The following is a 17,759-nucleotide window of genomic DNA, read 5'->3' on the forward strand; positions in this document are numbered from 1 at the left end:
CCCATGGATGAACCAGACTTGTGGATGTCTCCAATTTTTTCTGATGTCTAGGCTGATTTCTTTTGATTTTCCCATGATGTCAAGCAAAGAGGCACTGCGTTTGAAGGTAAGCCTTAAAATACATTCACAAGTACACCTCCAATTGACTCAAAATATGTAAATTAGCCTATCAGAAGCTTCTAAAGCCATGACATCATTTTCTGGAATTTCCCAAGCTGTTTAAAAACACAGTCAACTTAGTGTATGTCAACTTCTGGAATTGTGATACAAGTTAAATAATAAGTTAAATAATCTGTCTGTAAAAAAATGTTGGGAAAATGACTTGTGTCATACACAAAGTAGATGTCCTAACCGACTTGCCAAAACTATAGTTGGTTAACAAGAAATGTGTGGAGTGGTTGAAAAACGAGTTTTAATGACTCCAGCCTAAGTGTATGTAAACTTTCGACTTCAACTGTAGGTTATGACTAGATATGATGGTTAGTTTATATAAGTGTTTTGAAACTTAGCATTTTCCCTTGAACATCCCGCTTCAGAGAATCTTCATAGTCATTTCATATTTCCTATTTTTATATGTGGACCTGACAGAGACAGTGGAACATTTTGTGGTGTTTTGACAATTGAATGTTCAATATTTTGCCTTTGGAAATTCATTTAAAAGTCTTTAATCATTGTAATGTCATTATTTCATAATGTTTTTAATGTAAAATAAATAAATAATCGAACACCGCGAATTTTTCCTTCGAACCAAAACCAAAGCGACATCAAAAAGCAGTAATTGCTCAGCACTAGATGTCTGTCACATCAGAGAGGAAGAGGAAGAGAGAGCCCAACTCCACGGATAATCTGTCTCCCTCCAGCAGGTGGCGTTTTTCCAATGAAAGGATAGGCGGGAGCTAGACGGCCCGCGATGCTGATTTGTGGACAACGACTCCCATTGTCAGGGCGGCGGAGAGACATGTATGTATCTTGTCAGTATATTCATAATCTTCGGTCACATTCACCTGGTAAATTTGAAGCCATATGATGCACGGAAAATTAGCATGAATGACAGCCAAACAGACCAGCCAATCTGAGGATGATTTAAGTGCTAACAGGAGCCAATAGGAGTATATTTGGGCGTGAATAGATGTTTTTGTCCACTGGAAAACATTTTAAGAATCGTGACTCCCTGTGACTGGACCATCCTTCACGACTAAAACCCAACACATTTGGGATATACTGCTTCATATTTATTAAATATCTAGCTAGCTGAGTTATAAACCGTTCCACTATTTAGCTTGATAGGATTGAAATGCTACATTTTCGGTCTTCGGTAGTGCTCAAGGAGTTGTTTCAATCCAACCTGAAGCGCCCTTTGACAGGTATAGCCAGAAATACATCACCATCAGTCGCGTATTGCTTTAACACCGCCTGTACAGATGTCAGATATGTGCCCAAATTAAAGTGTCTCCAGCATGCGGTTGGATGGAGAGATTCGCCATACACTACCAACGGCCACGGAACTCGGAAGCTCTCCACCAAGAGCGATGACGGTTCGGCCCCACCGCCGACGGACACCAAAAATGACACCGCCACCAGCAATGAAACCGCCACCAAGGAGGCAGCTGCCGAAAAGTGAGTACCGTTAGCTAGCCGGTACAGCTGATAAAGCTATGAAATTATACTTACCAGTGGGGATGTTCTATGCAGAATAATCACATGGACTGAGTCAAGCAAGCTAGATTGGTTTCTAATGAGCTGCAATACATTATGCAGTCCTTATTTGTCTACAGATGTTAACCTGACCTGTGTGTCCTGACAGTTTCAGTTCTTGAAGCGTCAAAGAGACCCATATTACATCAGTCCTGCACACCTGTGCAGCGTCTTTGCGTTTGGTGTTGATACAGCTAGGAGGATATGCATGCATAGATAGGCCTCGCACCTCACGAAATTCATCACGCAGAAGGTTATGCATTAAATTCATTTAGAAGGTTATGCATTCATTTGGGATGTTATGAAATGATATTGTCTATGAAACAGCACCGTTATAATGTTATTATAACAGTAATGGCCTATAATAACATGACTTTAGAACAGTTCATATCTGGCATGAATAATTGTAAAGCCATGTACGCTCCTTCAGGCCTTAGCCTATATCAGAAAGGGATTTTCATTTTTTCATCAATGACACATGGAGGTCGGTCATCAAGCTGTGATTTAAAAAAAATGTTTGCTAGAGAAAGCTCTCTCCATCTGTTCTCTCTGTTATGAGTGTCATTCTACATGAATACAGAACAGCCTCTGTCATTCTATAGTTTATTGCAGGCTATTATACAGCATGGTAATAATGGCATGATAATAACAATTGTTGGGTGTTTCAACAACTTGTAAGTTCTGGACACATCGCTACATTGAAAATCTCCATTTGAGTTGGCATATCATGAGTATATTATCAGATAGTGAGTATTTGTTCTCGCTGTGTTAGGCCAGCTGATAAAGTAGGCTATTTATTTACTGCCCTCCTTTGCCAAAGGCAACTGTCCAATATTAGTGCTGTCCATGGTGGCAGGGACCACTTTGCTATTTAAAAAGACCTGTGTTAAGGGTAGGCTATTGAATGACCATTATGAGCAAATCATTTGATCAAATCTCCTCTCAGCCAATCTTGCAGAGTCAGTCACTTTAGAATCCTAGAAGTCTATTACCATGGAGACTGTCTCAGATCTCCACTGCAGACTGGGCAGAATGGTGCTTGCTGCATCAGAATGGGTAGCTTGGCATTTTGGATCTAGTGTGACAGTCAGTGGGGATTTGGGAATGGGGATGGATGTCATCTAGGGGGCTACCATTTTGGATCTAGTGTGACAGTCAGTGGGGATTTGGGAATGGGGATGGACATCATCTAGGGGGCTACCATTTTGGAATGATAATGGATGTGGCTTTGCATAGGCTACAGTGTATATTCCCGATGACCGTCTCTTTGACAAAGAATCAGTTTCCTAGCATTTAGGCCTAGCTTTAATATGCTTGGTGGGATCTTAGGAATGGAGGGATCTTACACCCAAATTTAGATGTGAAATCATTAGGCCATACCAACTAGTCTGATTGGGGTAATGTTAGTTTATTGCATAATTTCTCACTGCAAAAACATGACTCGGCTAACAATACAATGCTGCCAAAGCATTCCTATCCCCTTGTGCAGCTGTCACACGTGGGCATTGCTACTATTGCCCAAGTCGGTGGCTTTAATTTGAGCATCGTGTCATTGTCACCAATAACTCTTTGACCCTGGGAGAGCTGGTTACAGCGAACAGTAATACTGTAGCCCCAGAGAGGAACACGATAAGATAGTTCTCTCTCTAGACCCAGTTTCTAATCATATATAACATTTGATGGCTCAATTTGATTCAATCTCCCACAGAGGGTTACAGGTATCCTATCCTAATCCTACTCAGGCAACAGTGTGCTGTGAATGGAGTCCCTCTTATGAGAAAAACAAAATAGTCACATGATAATGGGGACAGGAACTCCTGAGTTTACTCATGCATTTTACTGCAGAAAGGTGTAGAGTCGACCTAGGCTATTAATCCTGCCAGGAATAGGCTCGCTCTCTCCGTCACATCCAGTCAATTTCCTTTTTCACAGAAAACAAATGCATCTACTGGTAATGATATGCCTCATTGCCCACAGCTTAGCAGGCACCCTTCTTGTTTTATCCATAGTCAATTTACTTTCGCTGGTGTCAAACCAGCTTTAGTACATTATTGACAACAACAACATCCCGCGTCAGCTTAGGTTCAGTCACAGATACACAAACATTAGGCCTAGTCAGTCCAAATGGATCCTCTGCTGGAAGGTAGCCTAGGTAGGTCTATAGCTTTGTGCCTAGAGCAGAATTATCAATACACAGTCTGGTCAATTTAAAGGTTTTTCCTTTTCTGGTTTTGCCCTGGGTTGCATTGTGTTAACGTGTGCAGCTGCAGAATATTGTGAGTAAAAATAGATTGAGTCGTTCAGACACTGCCCTGACTCAGATTGAGTTTTGTGGTTCCCTCCTGTCAGCAGACTATTGGAGGTAGTGAAACCAGACTGGTTTCAACATCTTGGAGGTAGTGAAACCAGACTGGTTTCAACATCTTGGAGGTAGTGAAACCAGGTTGATAAATTGGGTTGAATAAAAATGGTTGCCAAAATGACACCAAGTTGGTTAATGTTTGTGTCAGGCGCAAACATATTCACCAGAGCTCTGCCTTGAAGTTGCAAGCATTTAGGCCTATGACCATGTGATTACTGTCATCTCAACAATTACAGGCTAACCCACACATTAATTCAAGAATTATATTTTGCATAGATTGTTCATTTCATTTGGTCACAGTTTAAGTAGTCACTCTGCCTTGTTTTTGCTTATTGAACTCAACTGAACTCCAGTGTATAAATAGCACAGTAGATGGAACACACTGACTGTAGGCAGTGTGTGTGTGGTTGGACACCGAGGGTTAGGCTATATGGCGGGCTCCGTGCAGGGCCTCCGACGAGGCACTCTCTCTACATGCTGCACACAGTTGAACTCACAAAGCTGCACGGAGATACAGGTCGAGGCAGTGGAGGGGGGAAGAGAGGCGATGGAGGAAGGCCAGCTAAGGCTGGGTGAGAATTCATTAACGGAGCATCATCAGCACCAATCCAGATGTTTCACACCTCCTAGTAGCCTGCCTGTTGGGACTTCCTACTATCCTGGGGTGAGGGCAAGGGCAAGGGCTTGGAGACATGAAGCAGAGAGGGTGATGTCCATATGGGCAGTTTGGAACACAACACACGTCCTCAGTTTAATGTTTTGTTTTACACTGTGCTTTGCTGGAAGGGTATAATGATGATTTTTTCCAGGTTCTGCCATGCCATGGTTTTCACTGTTGTTCTGCAGTGTTGGATGTGTCCTAAATACTGAACGTGTAGGTTAATCCATGAATCTGTGTCTTATCAGTAGGCCGATCTGCTGATGATGATGATGATGATGATGCACTACGTCACTTAGTTTGTTCTAATGCCACTCACTTACTCTGCATATTTTCTCTCCTTTTTCGTTTGATCCGCATGCTTTGCCTTGGTGTGTAAGTATATGTCTCAATTTATTAATTCATTCTCGTGTAGATGTACTGTGGTGTTTCCAGGCTAAGCCTTGCGGCTGCTGAGTGCACTCTCTCTTCAATTCTCTACCTCGAAGTGTCCTCAGCCTCTACAAGCGACCGCGCTTAACTTCCCCAGCCGTCCCACCGACCTGTTTGTTCCAGCATTCCTCTCTGGCAGGCATCAGCAATCCAGAAATGACTCCAGAAATGGACCGAGGACCACAATCAAATAGGCCTTATCAAATCATTTGTCATGGGAATGATAAAGGATCGTAAATAATTTCAGAGTAGGAGTCAAAACAAACGAATACGGCTTAAACAACCACCAAACTGGAAGAGATCCTTTTAAACAACAACAAACTGAAAGATATAGTGCAGTGTCCGGAGTCTGAGTCATTCCTGGGTAGCTGATGAGGGGATTTCTACCAAAGTTATTTTTATCAGTTTTTAAACGTTGTGACGTCTTCTTAATCGCTAGGGCAGGCTACGGAGCTGGGTTACTATAGCTCTATTGCCTGTCTGTCCCATGATGCATTGCGGGGCTGACTGAGCCTGAGCTCCCACCCACCTCCCTCAGAGATCCTATGTGGTGTATGGTGGTTCATGATGAAATACATACACCTCGTTTAGGCCTAACGACAGTATTCAACCTATCTATCTACCTCTAACATACTGTACTAACTCTCCTCTCCCAGAGTGAGTGGAACGGATTTGGAGCTGCTATGCATAATACCTGTCAGTAAATGGGCCAATGACTCACTTCAAGCCCCCGAGTATTAGCTAAAACTTGACACTATAATTTGTAACTGATATGCATGTATTTAAATTGACATAAAACTAACAAAGTCTACCTTATTTATGATTGAAGATCCATGCAAACAAGATATTGTCTAAAAAATGATCTAAACTCTCCTTGAACTATCAGACTGGTGTTTTGGAAGCAGGGTTCAAACCCGTTCCTTAAATCTGGTGCTGTAACGTGAAATACTCACCACCTCTCCTCTACAGTATTATAGCTAGTTAATCCCGGCCCCCTGCTGCTGTTCCCCATTACCTTTAGAGAACCCAGGCCGTTCCTCACTGTGTGTGTGTGTGTGTGTGTGTGTGTGTGTGTGTGTGTGTGTGTGTGTGTGTGTGTGTGTGTGTGTGTGTGTGTGTGTGTGTGTGTGTGTGTGTGTGTGTGTGTGTGTGTGTGTGTGTGTGTGTGTGTGTGTGTGTGTGTGTGTGTGTGTGTGTGTGTGTGTGTGTGTGTGCGCGCGCGTGTTTGCGTCAGGAGAAGGAAGGCAGGCATCCTGCCCAGTCTGGAGGATCTACTCTTCTACACCATCGCCGGGGGCGCTGAAAAAATCCCAGCTCACAAATTCACCACAGTGAGTGTCAGACCAGAGCCAAGCAGGCAGCCACATGGTTGGGCCAGATGGATGGTAGTATAGCAATGGTGCCTGCTGTGTCATGGTTACTGCCACAGCCTTATATGGTATATCTGAATATAATGCTTGTTACTACTCTGGCTGTACCAGGAAGCAATAGCTCACACATGTGTGGCCCCTTGCTCGGGGTGTCATTTATAGAATTAGATTCTTGTCAGATTAGAATTCATTCTATTTCTATGGTGAAATGTTGATCTCCTGCTATCTGGCATGGAAGAGCAGTTTATTCAATAGGCCTTATTAGTCTTGACATTTACATTGGATCCTTCAATAAATATAGTGTAATATGCCATTAAATTGTCAAGTTATAACCTTGTTTATAAGCATTACAAACGTAATAAATGTTTGTAAATGTAATAAACATGATAATCGTCAGCCCCCTGACACGAGCCATGCTTTCTGCAGGCGCTGAAAGCCACAGGGCTTCGGACCGGAGACCCCCGGCTGAAGGAATGTATGGAGAACCTGAAAGTCATCATGAAGACCACGTCAGACGGAAATCTGGACCGACACCTCTTCAAGAAGTAAGACAGTCTAATACTGGGATGTAGAACAGACGCTAGAAGTAATGTTTATCTAGACGTCTTCAAGAAGTAAGACACTCTAGAGCTGGGTTCTATAACAGGTTAGTTCCAGAACACTCTAGACACTCAACCTAGAATAGAAGGCTTTAGGGGGCTTTTGATATGTCAAGCACTGGTCATCATTTAGTCATTTGTGTGCCTCCTTTATTTAAACACAGTTTGTGTAGGGCCATAACATTCAGGTTCCTTAGAAGTATTTGCTCAATGCATTTCAAGACATGAATTGTTCATAGTAGTTCAGGCTTTATAAGGAAGCATGTCATAGCCTAGTCCTTTCAGATTGCCAAGGTCATATCAATCCTGTTCATTTTAAAATATCCTTGTTACAAAAATAATGAATGGCAATTTGTCAAGAGACTCATCTCTACGATCACAAGAACTGTCCTTTCCAGATCAGCTGATATTTGCTTTAAAAAGATTGTTCCTGTTTACATCCCTAGGACATACCATGTGACATAGCACACATAGCCCAGTGACCGCTTGAGAAACCACTCTGTAGGCAAGCCACCCTGCAGGATACAGATCATAAGACAACACACTAGGAGCTACACAAACATGCTAGAAGCTGCCAGTAGCTTTGACTGGAAGCCATCTGGGAGGCAACGATTTATAGGCAAGAGAAACCTATACAGTAAACACACCAGTGGGCGCATACAGTAGCAGGGATAGGACAGGGTAAATAGATATCTGATTCTATACAGTAGCAGGGATAGGACAGGGTAAATAGATATCTGATTTTATACAGTAGCAGGGATAGGACAGGGTAAATAGATATCTGACTTTATACAGTAGCAGGGATAGGACAGGGTAAATAGATATCTGATTTTATACAATAGCAGGGATAGGACAGGGTAAATAGATATCTGATTTTATACAGTAGCAGGGATAGGACAGGGTAAATAGATATCTGACTTTATACAGTAGCAGGGATAGGACAGAGTAAATAGATATCTGATTTTATACAGTAGCATGGACAGGACAGGGTAAATAGATATCTGATTTTATACAGTAGCAGGGATAGGACAGGGTAAATAGATATCTGATTTTATACAGTAGCAGGGATAGGACAGGGTAAATAGATATCTGATTCTATACAGTAGCAGGGATAGGACAGGGTAAATAGATATCTGATTTTATACAGTAGCAGGGATAGGACAGGGTAAATAGATATCTGATTCTATACAGTAGCAGGGATAGGACAGAGTAAATAGATATCTGATTCTATACAGTAGCAGGGATAGGACAGGGTAAATAGATATCTGATTATATACAGTAGCAGAGATAGGACAGGGTAAATAGATATCTGATTCTATACAGTAGCAGGGATAGGACAGGGTAAATAGATATCTGATTCTATACAGTAGCAGGGATAGGACAGGGTAAATAGATATCTGATTCTATACAGTAGCAGGGATAGGACAGGGTAAATAGATATCTGATTCTATACAGTAGCAGGGATAGGACAGAGTAAATAGATATCTGATTCTATACAGTAGCAGGGATAGGACAGGGTAAATAGATATCTGATTTTATACAGTAGCAGGGATAGGACAGGGTAAATAGATAGCTGATTCTATACAGTAGCAGGGATAGGACAGAGTAAATAGATATCTGATTCTATACAGTAGCAGGGATAGGACAGGGTAAATAGATATCTGATTCTATACAGTAGCAGGGATAGGACAGGGTAAATAGATATCTGATTCTATACAGTAGCAGGGATAGGACAGGGTAAATAGATATCTGATTCTATACAGTAGCAGGGATAGGACAGGGTAAATAGATATCTGATTCTATACAGTAGCAGGGATAGGACAGAGTAAATAGATGTCTGATTCTATACAGTAGCAGGGATAGGACAGGGTAAATAGATATCTGATTTTATACAGTAGCAGGGATAGGACAGGGTAAATAGATATCTGATTCTATACAGTAGCAGGGATAGGACAGAGTAAATAGATATCTGATTCTATACAGTAGCAGGGATAGGACAGGGTAAATAGATATCTGATTCTATACAGTAGCAGGGATAGGACAGAGTAAATAGATATCTGATTCTATACAGTAGCAGGGATAGGACAGAGTAAATAGATATCTGATTCTATACAGTAGCAGGGATAGGACAGGGTAAATAGATATCTGATTCTATACAGTAGCAGGGATAGGACAGGGTAAATAGATATCTGATTCTATACAGTAGCAGGGATAGGACAGGGTAAATAGATATCTGATTCTATACAGTAGCAGGGATAGGACAGAGTAAATAGATATCTGATTCTATACAGTAGCAGGGATAGGACAGAGTAAATAGATATCTGATTCTATACAGTAGCAGGGATAGGACAGGGTAAATAGATATCTGATTCTATACAGTAGCAGGGATAGGACAGGGTAAATAGATATCTGATTCTATACAGTAGCAGGGATAGGACAGAGTAAATAGATATCTGATTCTATACAGTAGCAGGGATAGGACAGGGTAAATAGATATCTGATTCTATACAGTAGCAGGGATAGGACAGAGTAAATAGATATCTGATTCTATACAGTAGCAGGGATAGGACAGGGTAAATAGATATCTGATTTTATACAGTAGCAGGGATAGGACAGGGTAAATAGATATCTGATTCTATACAGTAGCAGGGATAGGACAGAGTAAATAGATATCTGATTCTATACAGTAGCAGGGATAGGACAGGGTAAATAGATATCTGATTCTATACAGTAGCAGAGATAGGACAGGGTAAATAGATATCTGATTCTATACAGTAGCAGGGATAGGACAGGGTAAATAGATATCTGATTATATACAGTAGCAGGGATAGGACAGGGTAAATAGATATCTGATTTTTAGCAGGGATAGGACAGATAGATTTTATACAGTAGCAGGGATAGGACAGGGTAAATAGATATCTGATTTTATACAGTAGCAGGGATAGGACAGGGTAAATAGATATCTGATTTATACAGTAGCAGGGATAGGACAGAGTAAATAGATATCTGATTTTATACAGTAGCAGGGATAGGACAGGGTAAATAGATATCTGATTTTATACAGTAGCAGGGATAGGACAGGGTAAATAGATATCTGATTTATACAGTAGCAGGGATAGGACAGGGTAAATAGATATCTGATTCTATACAGTAGCAGGGATAGGACAGGGTAAATAGATATCTGATTTTATACAGTAGCAGGGATAGGACAGGGTAAATAGATATCTGATTCTATACAGTAGCAGGGATAGGACAGAGTAAATAGATATCTGATTCTATACAGTAGCAGGGATAGGACAGGGTAAATAGATATCTGATTCTATACAGTAGCAGGGATAGGACAGGGTAAATAGATATCTGATTCTATACAGTAGCAGGGATAGGACAGGGTAAATAGATATCTGATTCTATACAGTAGCAGGGATAGGACAGGGTAAATAGATATCTGATTCTATACAGTAGCAGGGATAGGACAGGGTAAATAGATATCTGATTCTATACAGTAGCAGGGATAGGACAGAGTAAATAGATATCTGATTCTATACAGTAGCAGGGATAGGACAGGGTAAATAGATATCTGATTTTATACAGTAGCAGGGATAGGACAGGGTAAATAGATATCTGATTCTATACAGTAGCAGGGATAGGACAGAGTAAATAGATATCTGATTCTATACAGTAGCAGGGATAGGACAGGGTAAATAGATATCTGATTCTATACAGTAGCAGGGATAGGACAGGGTAAATAGATATCTGATTCTATACAGTAGCAGGGATAGGACAGAGTAAATAGATATCTGATTCTATACAGTAGCAGGGATAGGACAGAGTAAATAGATATCTGATTCTATACAGTAGCAGGGATAGGACAGGGTAAATAGATATCTGATTCTATACAGTAGCAGGGATAGGACAGGGTAAATAGATATCTGATTCTATACAGTAGCAGGGATAGGACAGGGATAGGGGTAAATAGATATCTGATTCTATACAGTAGCAGGGATAGGACAGGTAAATAGATATCTGAAATAGATATCTGATTCTATACAGTAGCAGGGATAGGACAGGGTAAATAGATATCTGATTCTATACAGTAGCAGGGATAGGACAGAGTAAATAGATATCTGATTCTATACAGTAGCAGGGATAGGACAGGGTAAATAGATATCTGATTTTATACAGTAGCAGGGATAGGACAGGGTAAATAGATATCTGATTCTATACAGTAGCAGGGATAGGACAGAGTAAATAGATATCTGATTCTATACAGTAGCAGGGATAGGACAGGGTAAATAGATATCTGATTCTATACAGTAGCAGGGATAGGACAGAGTAAATAGATATCTGATTCTATACAGTAGCAGGGATAGGACAGAGTAAATAGATATCTGATTCTATACAGTAGCAGGGATAGGACAGGGTAAATAGATATCTGATTCTATACAGTAGCAGGGATAGGACAGGGTAAATAGATATCTGATTCTATACAGTAGCAGGGATAGGACAGGGTAAATAGATATCTGATTCTATACAGTAGCAGGGATAGGACAGAGTAAATAGATATCTGATTCTATACAGTAGCAGGGATAGGACAGAGTAAATAGATATCTGATTCTATACAGTAGCAGGGATAGGACAGAGTAAATAGATATCTGATTCTATACAGTAGCAGGGATAGGACAGGGTAAATAGATATCTGATTCTATACAGTAGCAGGGATAGGACAGGGTAAATAGATATCTGATTCTATACAGTAGCAGGGATAGGACAGAGTAAATAGATATCTGATTCTATACAGTAGCAGGGATAGGACAGGGTAAATAGATATCTGATTCTATACAGTAGCAGGGATAGGACAGAGTAAATAGATATCTGATTCTATACAGTAGCAGGGATAGGACAGGGTAAATAGATATCTGATTTTATACAGTAGCAGGGATAGGACAGGGTAAATAGATATCTGATTCTATACAGTAGCAGGGATAGGACAGAGTAAATAGATATCTGATTCTATACAGTAGCAGGGATAGGACAGGGTAAATAGATATCTGATTCTATACAGTAGCAGAGATAGGACAGGGTAAATAGATATCTGATTCTATACAGTAGCAGGGATAGGACAGGGTAAATAGATATCTGATTATATACAGTAGCAGGGATAGGACAGGGTAAATAGATATCTGATTCTATACAGTAGCAGGGATAGGACAGGGTAAATAGATATCTGATTCTATACAGTAGCAGGGATAGGACAGAGTAAATAGATATCTGATTCTATACAGTAGCAGGGATAGGACAGGGTAAATAGATATCTGATTTTATACAGTAGCAGGGATAGGACAGGGTAAATAGATATCTGATTCTATACAGTAGCAGGGATAGGACAGAGTAAATAGATATCTGATTCTATACAGTAGCAGGGATAGGACAGGGTAAATAGATATCTGATTCTATACAGTAGCAGGGATAGGACAGGGTAAATAGATATCTGATTCTATACAGTAGCAGGGATAGGACAGAGTAAATAGATATCTGATTCTATACAGTAGCAGGGATAGGACAGGGTAAATAGATATCTGATTCTATACAGTAGCAGGGATAGGACAGGGTAAATAGATATCTGATTCTATACAGTAGCAGGGATAGGACAGAGTAAATAGATATCTGATTCTATACAGTAGCAGGGATAGGACAGGGTAAATAGATATCTGATTTTATACAGTAGCAGGGATAGGACAGGGTAAATAGATATCTGATTCTATACAGTAGCAGGGATAGGACAGAGTAAATAGATATCTGATTCTATACAGTAGCAGGGATAGGACAGGGTAAATAGATATCTGATTCTATACAGTAGCAGGGATAGGACAGGGTAAATAGATATCTGATTCTATACAGTAGCAGGGATAGGACAGAGTAAATAGATATCTGATTCTATACAGTAGCAGGGATAGGACAGAGTAAATAGATATCTGATTCTATACAGTAGCAGGGATAGGACAGGGTAAATAGATATCTGATTCTATACAGTAGCAGGGATAGGACAGGGTAAATAGATATCTGATTCTATACAGTAGCAGGGATAGGACAGAGTAAATAGATATCTGATTCTATACAGTAGCAGGGATAGGACAGAGTAAATAGATATCTGATTCTATACAGTAGCAGGGATAGGACAGAGTAAATAGATATCTGATTCTATACAGTAGCAGGGATAGGACAGGGTAAATAGATATCTGATTCTATACAGTAGCAGGGATAGGACAGAGTAAATAGATATCTGATTCTATACAGTAGCAGGGATAGGACAGGGTAAATAGATATCTGATTCTATACAGTAGCAGGGATAGGACAGGGTAAATAGATATCTGATTCTATACAGTAGCAGGGATAGGACAGGGTAAATAGATATCTGATTCTATACAGTAGCAGGGATAGGACAGAGTAAATAGATATCTGATTCTATACAGTAGCAGGGATAGGACAGGGTAAATAGATATCTGATTCTATACAGTAGCAGGGATAGGACAGGGTAAATAGATATCTGATTCTATACAGTAGCAGGGATAGGACAGAGTAAATAGATATCTGATTCTATACAGTAGCAGGGATAGGACAGGGTAAATAGATATCTGATTTTATACAGTAGCAGGGATAGGACAGGGTAAATAGATATCTGATTCTATACAGTAGCAGGGATAGGACAGAGTAAATAGATATCTGATTCTATACAGTAGCAGGGATAGGACAGGGTAAATAGATATCTGATTCTATACAGTAGCAGGGATAGGACAGGGTAAATAGATATCTGATTCTATACAGTAGCAGGGATAGGACAGAGTAAATAGATATCTGATTCTATACAGTAGCAGGGATAGGACAGAGTAAATAGATATCTGATTCTATACAGTAGCAGGGATAGGACAGGGTAAATAGATATCTGATTCTATACAGTAGCAGGGATAGGACAGAGTAAATAGATATATGATTCTATACAGTAGCAGGGATAGGACAGAGTAAATAGATATCTGATTCTATACAGTAGCAGGGATAGGACAGGGTAAATAGATATCTGATTCTATACAGTAGCAGGGATAGGACAGGGTAAATAGATATCTGATTCTATACAGTAGCAGGGATAGGACAGGGTAAATAGATATCTGATTCTATACAGTAGCAGGGATAGGACAGAGTAAATAGATATCTGATTCTATACAGTAGCAGGGATAGGACAGAGTAAATAGATATCTGATTCTATACAGTAGCAGGGATAGGACAGGGTAAATAGATATCTGATTCTATACAGTAGCAGGGATAGGACAGGGTAAATAGATATCTGATTCTATACAGTAGCAGGGATAGGACAGAGTAAATAGATATCTGATTCTATACAGTAGCAGGGATAGGACAGGGTAAATAGATATCTGATTCTATACAGTAGCAGGGATAGGACAGAGTAAATAGATATCTGATTCTATACAGTAGCAGGGATAGGACAGGGTAAATAGATATCTGATTTTATACAGTAGCAGGGATAGGACAGGGTAAATAGATATCTGATTCTATACAGTAGCAGGGATAGGACAGAGTAAATAGATATCTGATTCTATACAGTAGCAGGGATAGGACAGGGTAAATAGATATCTGATTCTATACAGTAGCAGAGATAGGACAGGGTAAATAGATATCTGATTCTATACAGTAGCAGGGATAGGACAGGGTAAATAGATATCTGATTATATACAGTAGCAGGGATAGGACAGGGTAAATAGATATCTGATTTTATACAATAGCAGGGATAGGACAGGGTAAATAGATATCTGATTTTATACAGTAGCAGGGATAGGACAGGGTAAATAGATATCTGACTTTATACAGTAGCAGGGATAGGACAGAGTAAATAGATATCTGATTTTATACAGTAGCATGGACAGGACAGGGTAAATAGATATCTGATTTTATACAGTAGCAGGGATAGGACAGGGTAAATAGATATCTGATTTTATACAGTAGCAGGGATAGGACAGGGTAAATAGATATCTGATTCTATACAGTAGCAGGGATAGGACAGGGTAAATAGATATCTGATTTTATACAGTAGCAGGGATAGGACAGGGTAAATAGATATCTGATTCTATACAGTAGCAGGGATAGGACAGAGTAAATAGATATCTGATTCTATACAGTAGCAGGGATAGGACAGGGTAAATAGATATCTGATTCTATACAGTAGCAGAGATAGGACAGGGTAAATAGATATCTGATTCTATACAGTAGCAGGGATAGGACAGGGTAAATAGATATCTGATTCTATACAGTAGCAGGGATAGGACAGGGTAAATAGATATCTGATTCTATACAGTAGCAGGGATAGGACAGGGTAAATAGATATCTGATTCTATACAGTAGCAGGGATAGGACAGAGTAAATAGATATCTGATTCTATACAGTAGCAGGGATAGGACAGGGTAAATAGATATCTGATTTTATACAGTAGCAGGGATAGGACAGGGTAAATAGATAGCTGATTCTATACAGTAGCAGGGATAGGACAGAGTAAATAGATATCTGATTCTATACAGTAGCAGGGATAGGACAGGGTAAATAGATATCTGATTCTATACAGTAGCAGGGATAGGACAGGGTAAATAGATATCTGATTCTATACAGTAGCAGGGATAGGACAGAGTAAATAGATATCTGATTCTATACAGTAGCAGGGATAGGACAGAGTAAATAGATATCTGATTCTATACAGTAGCAGGGATAGGACAGGGTAAATAGATATCTGATTCTATACAGTAGCAGGGATAGGACAGGGTAAATAGATATCTGATTCTATACAGTAGCAGGGATAGGACAGGGTAAATAGATATCTGATTCTATACAGTAGCAGGGATAGGACAGGGTAAATAGATATCTGATTCTATACAGTAGCAGGGATAGGACAGGGTAAATAGATATCTGATTCTATACAGTAGCAGGGATAGGACAGAGTAAATAGATATCTGATTCTATACAGTAGCAGGGATAGGACAGGGTAAATAGATATCTGATTTTATACAGTAGCAGGGATAGGACAGGGTAAATAGATATCTGATTCTATACAGTAGCAGGGATAGGACAGAGTAAATAGATATCTGATTCTATACAGTAGCAGGGATAGGACAGGGTAAATAGATATCTGATTCTATACAGTAGCAGGGATAGGACAGAGTAAATAGATATCTGATTCTATACAGTAGCAGGGATAGGACAGAGTAAATAGATATCTGATTCTATACAGTAGCAGGGATAGGACAGGGTAAATAGATATCTGATTCTATACAGTAGCAGGGATAGGACAGGGTAAATAGATATCTGATTCTATACAGTAGCAGGGATAGGACAGGGTAAATAGATATCTGATTCTATACAGTAGCAGGGATAGGACAGAGTAAATAGATATCTGATTCTATACAGTAGCAGGGATAGGACAGAGTAAATAGATATCTGATTCTATACAGTAGCAGGGATAGGACAGAGTAAATAGATATCTGATTCTATACAGTAGCAGGGATAGGACAGGGTAAATAGATATCTGATTCTATACAGTAGCAGGGATAGGACAGGGTAAATAGATATCTGATTCTATACAGTAGCAGGGATAGGACAGAGTAAATAGATATCTGATTCTATACAGTAGCAGGGATAGGACAGGGTAAATAGATATCTGATTCTATACAGTAGCAGGGATAGGACAGAGTAAATAGATATCTGATTCTATACAGTAGCAGGGATAGGACAGGGTAAATAGATATCTGATTTTATACAGTAGCAGGGATAGGACAGGGTAAATAGATATCTGATTCTATACAGTAGCAGGGATAGGACAGAGTAAATAGATATCTGATTCTATACAGTAGCAGGGATAGGACAGGGTAAATAGATATCTGATTCTATACAGTAGCAGAGATAGGACAGGGTAAATAGATATCTGATTCTATACAGTAGCAGGGATAGGACAGGGTAAATAGATATCTGATTATATACAGTAGCAGGGATAGGACAGGGTAAATAGATATCTGATTCTATACAGTAGCAGGGATAGGACAGGGTAAATAGATATCTGATTCTATACAGTAGCAGGGATAGGACAGAGTAAATAGATATCTGATTCTATACAGTAGCAGGGATAGGACAGGGTAAATAGATATCTGATTTTATACAGTAGCAGGGATAGGACAGGGTAAATAGATATCTGATTCTATACAGTAGCAGGGATAGGACAGAGTAAATAGATATCTGATTCTATACAGTAGCAGGGATAGGACAGGGTAAATAGATATCTGATTCTATACAGTAGCAGGGATAGGACAGGGTAAATAGATATCTGATTCTATACAGTAGCAGGGATAGGACAGAGTAAATAGATATCTGATTCTATACAGTAGCAGGGATAGGACAGGGTAAATAGATATCTGATTCTATACAGTAGCAGGGATAGGAAAGGGTAAATAGATATCTGATTCTATACAGTAGCAGGGATAGGACAGAGTAAATAGATATCTGATTCTATACAGTAGCAGGGATAGGACAGGGTAAATAGATATCTGATTTTATACAGTAGCAGGGATAGGACAGGGTAAATAGATATCTGATTC

The 17,759-nt window shown here is 39.7% G+C and overlaps 1 protein-coding gene across 2 annotated transcripts in view; it reads left to right on the top strand.

The window, feature by feature from the left end:
* The first annotated feature begins 1,021 nt into the window (after window positions 1-1,021).
* Window positions 1,022-17,759, top strand: part of LOC124011262 (glutaminase kidney isoform, mitochondrial-like) — a 35,024-nt gene continuing 18,286 nt past the window's right edge. Inside the window, exons 1-3 of one of the 2 annotated variants that reach the window (XM_046324460.1) lie at window positions 1,022-1,617; window positions 6,388-6,478; window positions 6,944-7,062. In XM_046324460.1, coding sequence (XP_046180416.1) covers window positions 1,295-1,617; window positions 6,388-6,478; window positions 6,944-7,062 — 533 coding nt within the window. In that variant the 5' untranslated portion in view covers window positions 1,022-1,294. Of the gene's footprint in view, window positions 1,618-6,381; window positions 6,479-6,943; window positions 7,063-17,759 lie in introns of both variants that reach the window. The other variant, XM_046324459.1, reaches the window with a different exon arrangement.

This window comes from Oncorhynchus gorbuscha, linkage group LG23, assembly GCF_021184085.1.
Source record: "Oncorhynchus gorbuscha isolate QuinsamMale2020 ecotype Even-year linkage group LG23, OgorEven_v1.0, whole genome shotgun sequence".
Classification (NCBI taxonomy): domain Eukaryota; kingdom Metazoa; phylum Chordata; class Actinopteri; order Salmoniformes; family Salmonidae; genus Oncorhynchus; species Oncorhynchus gorbuscha.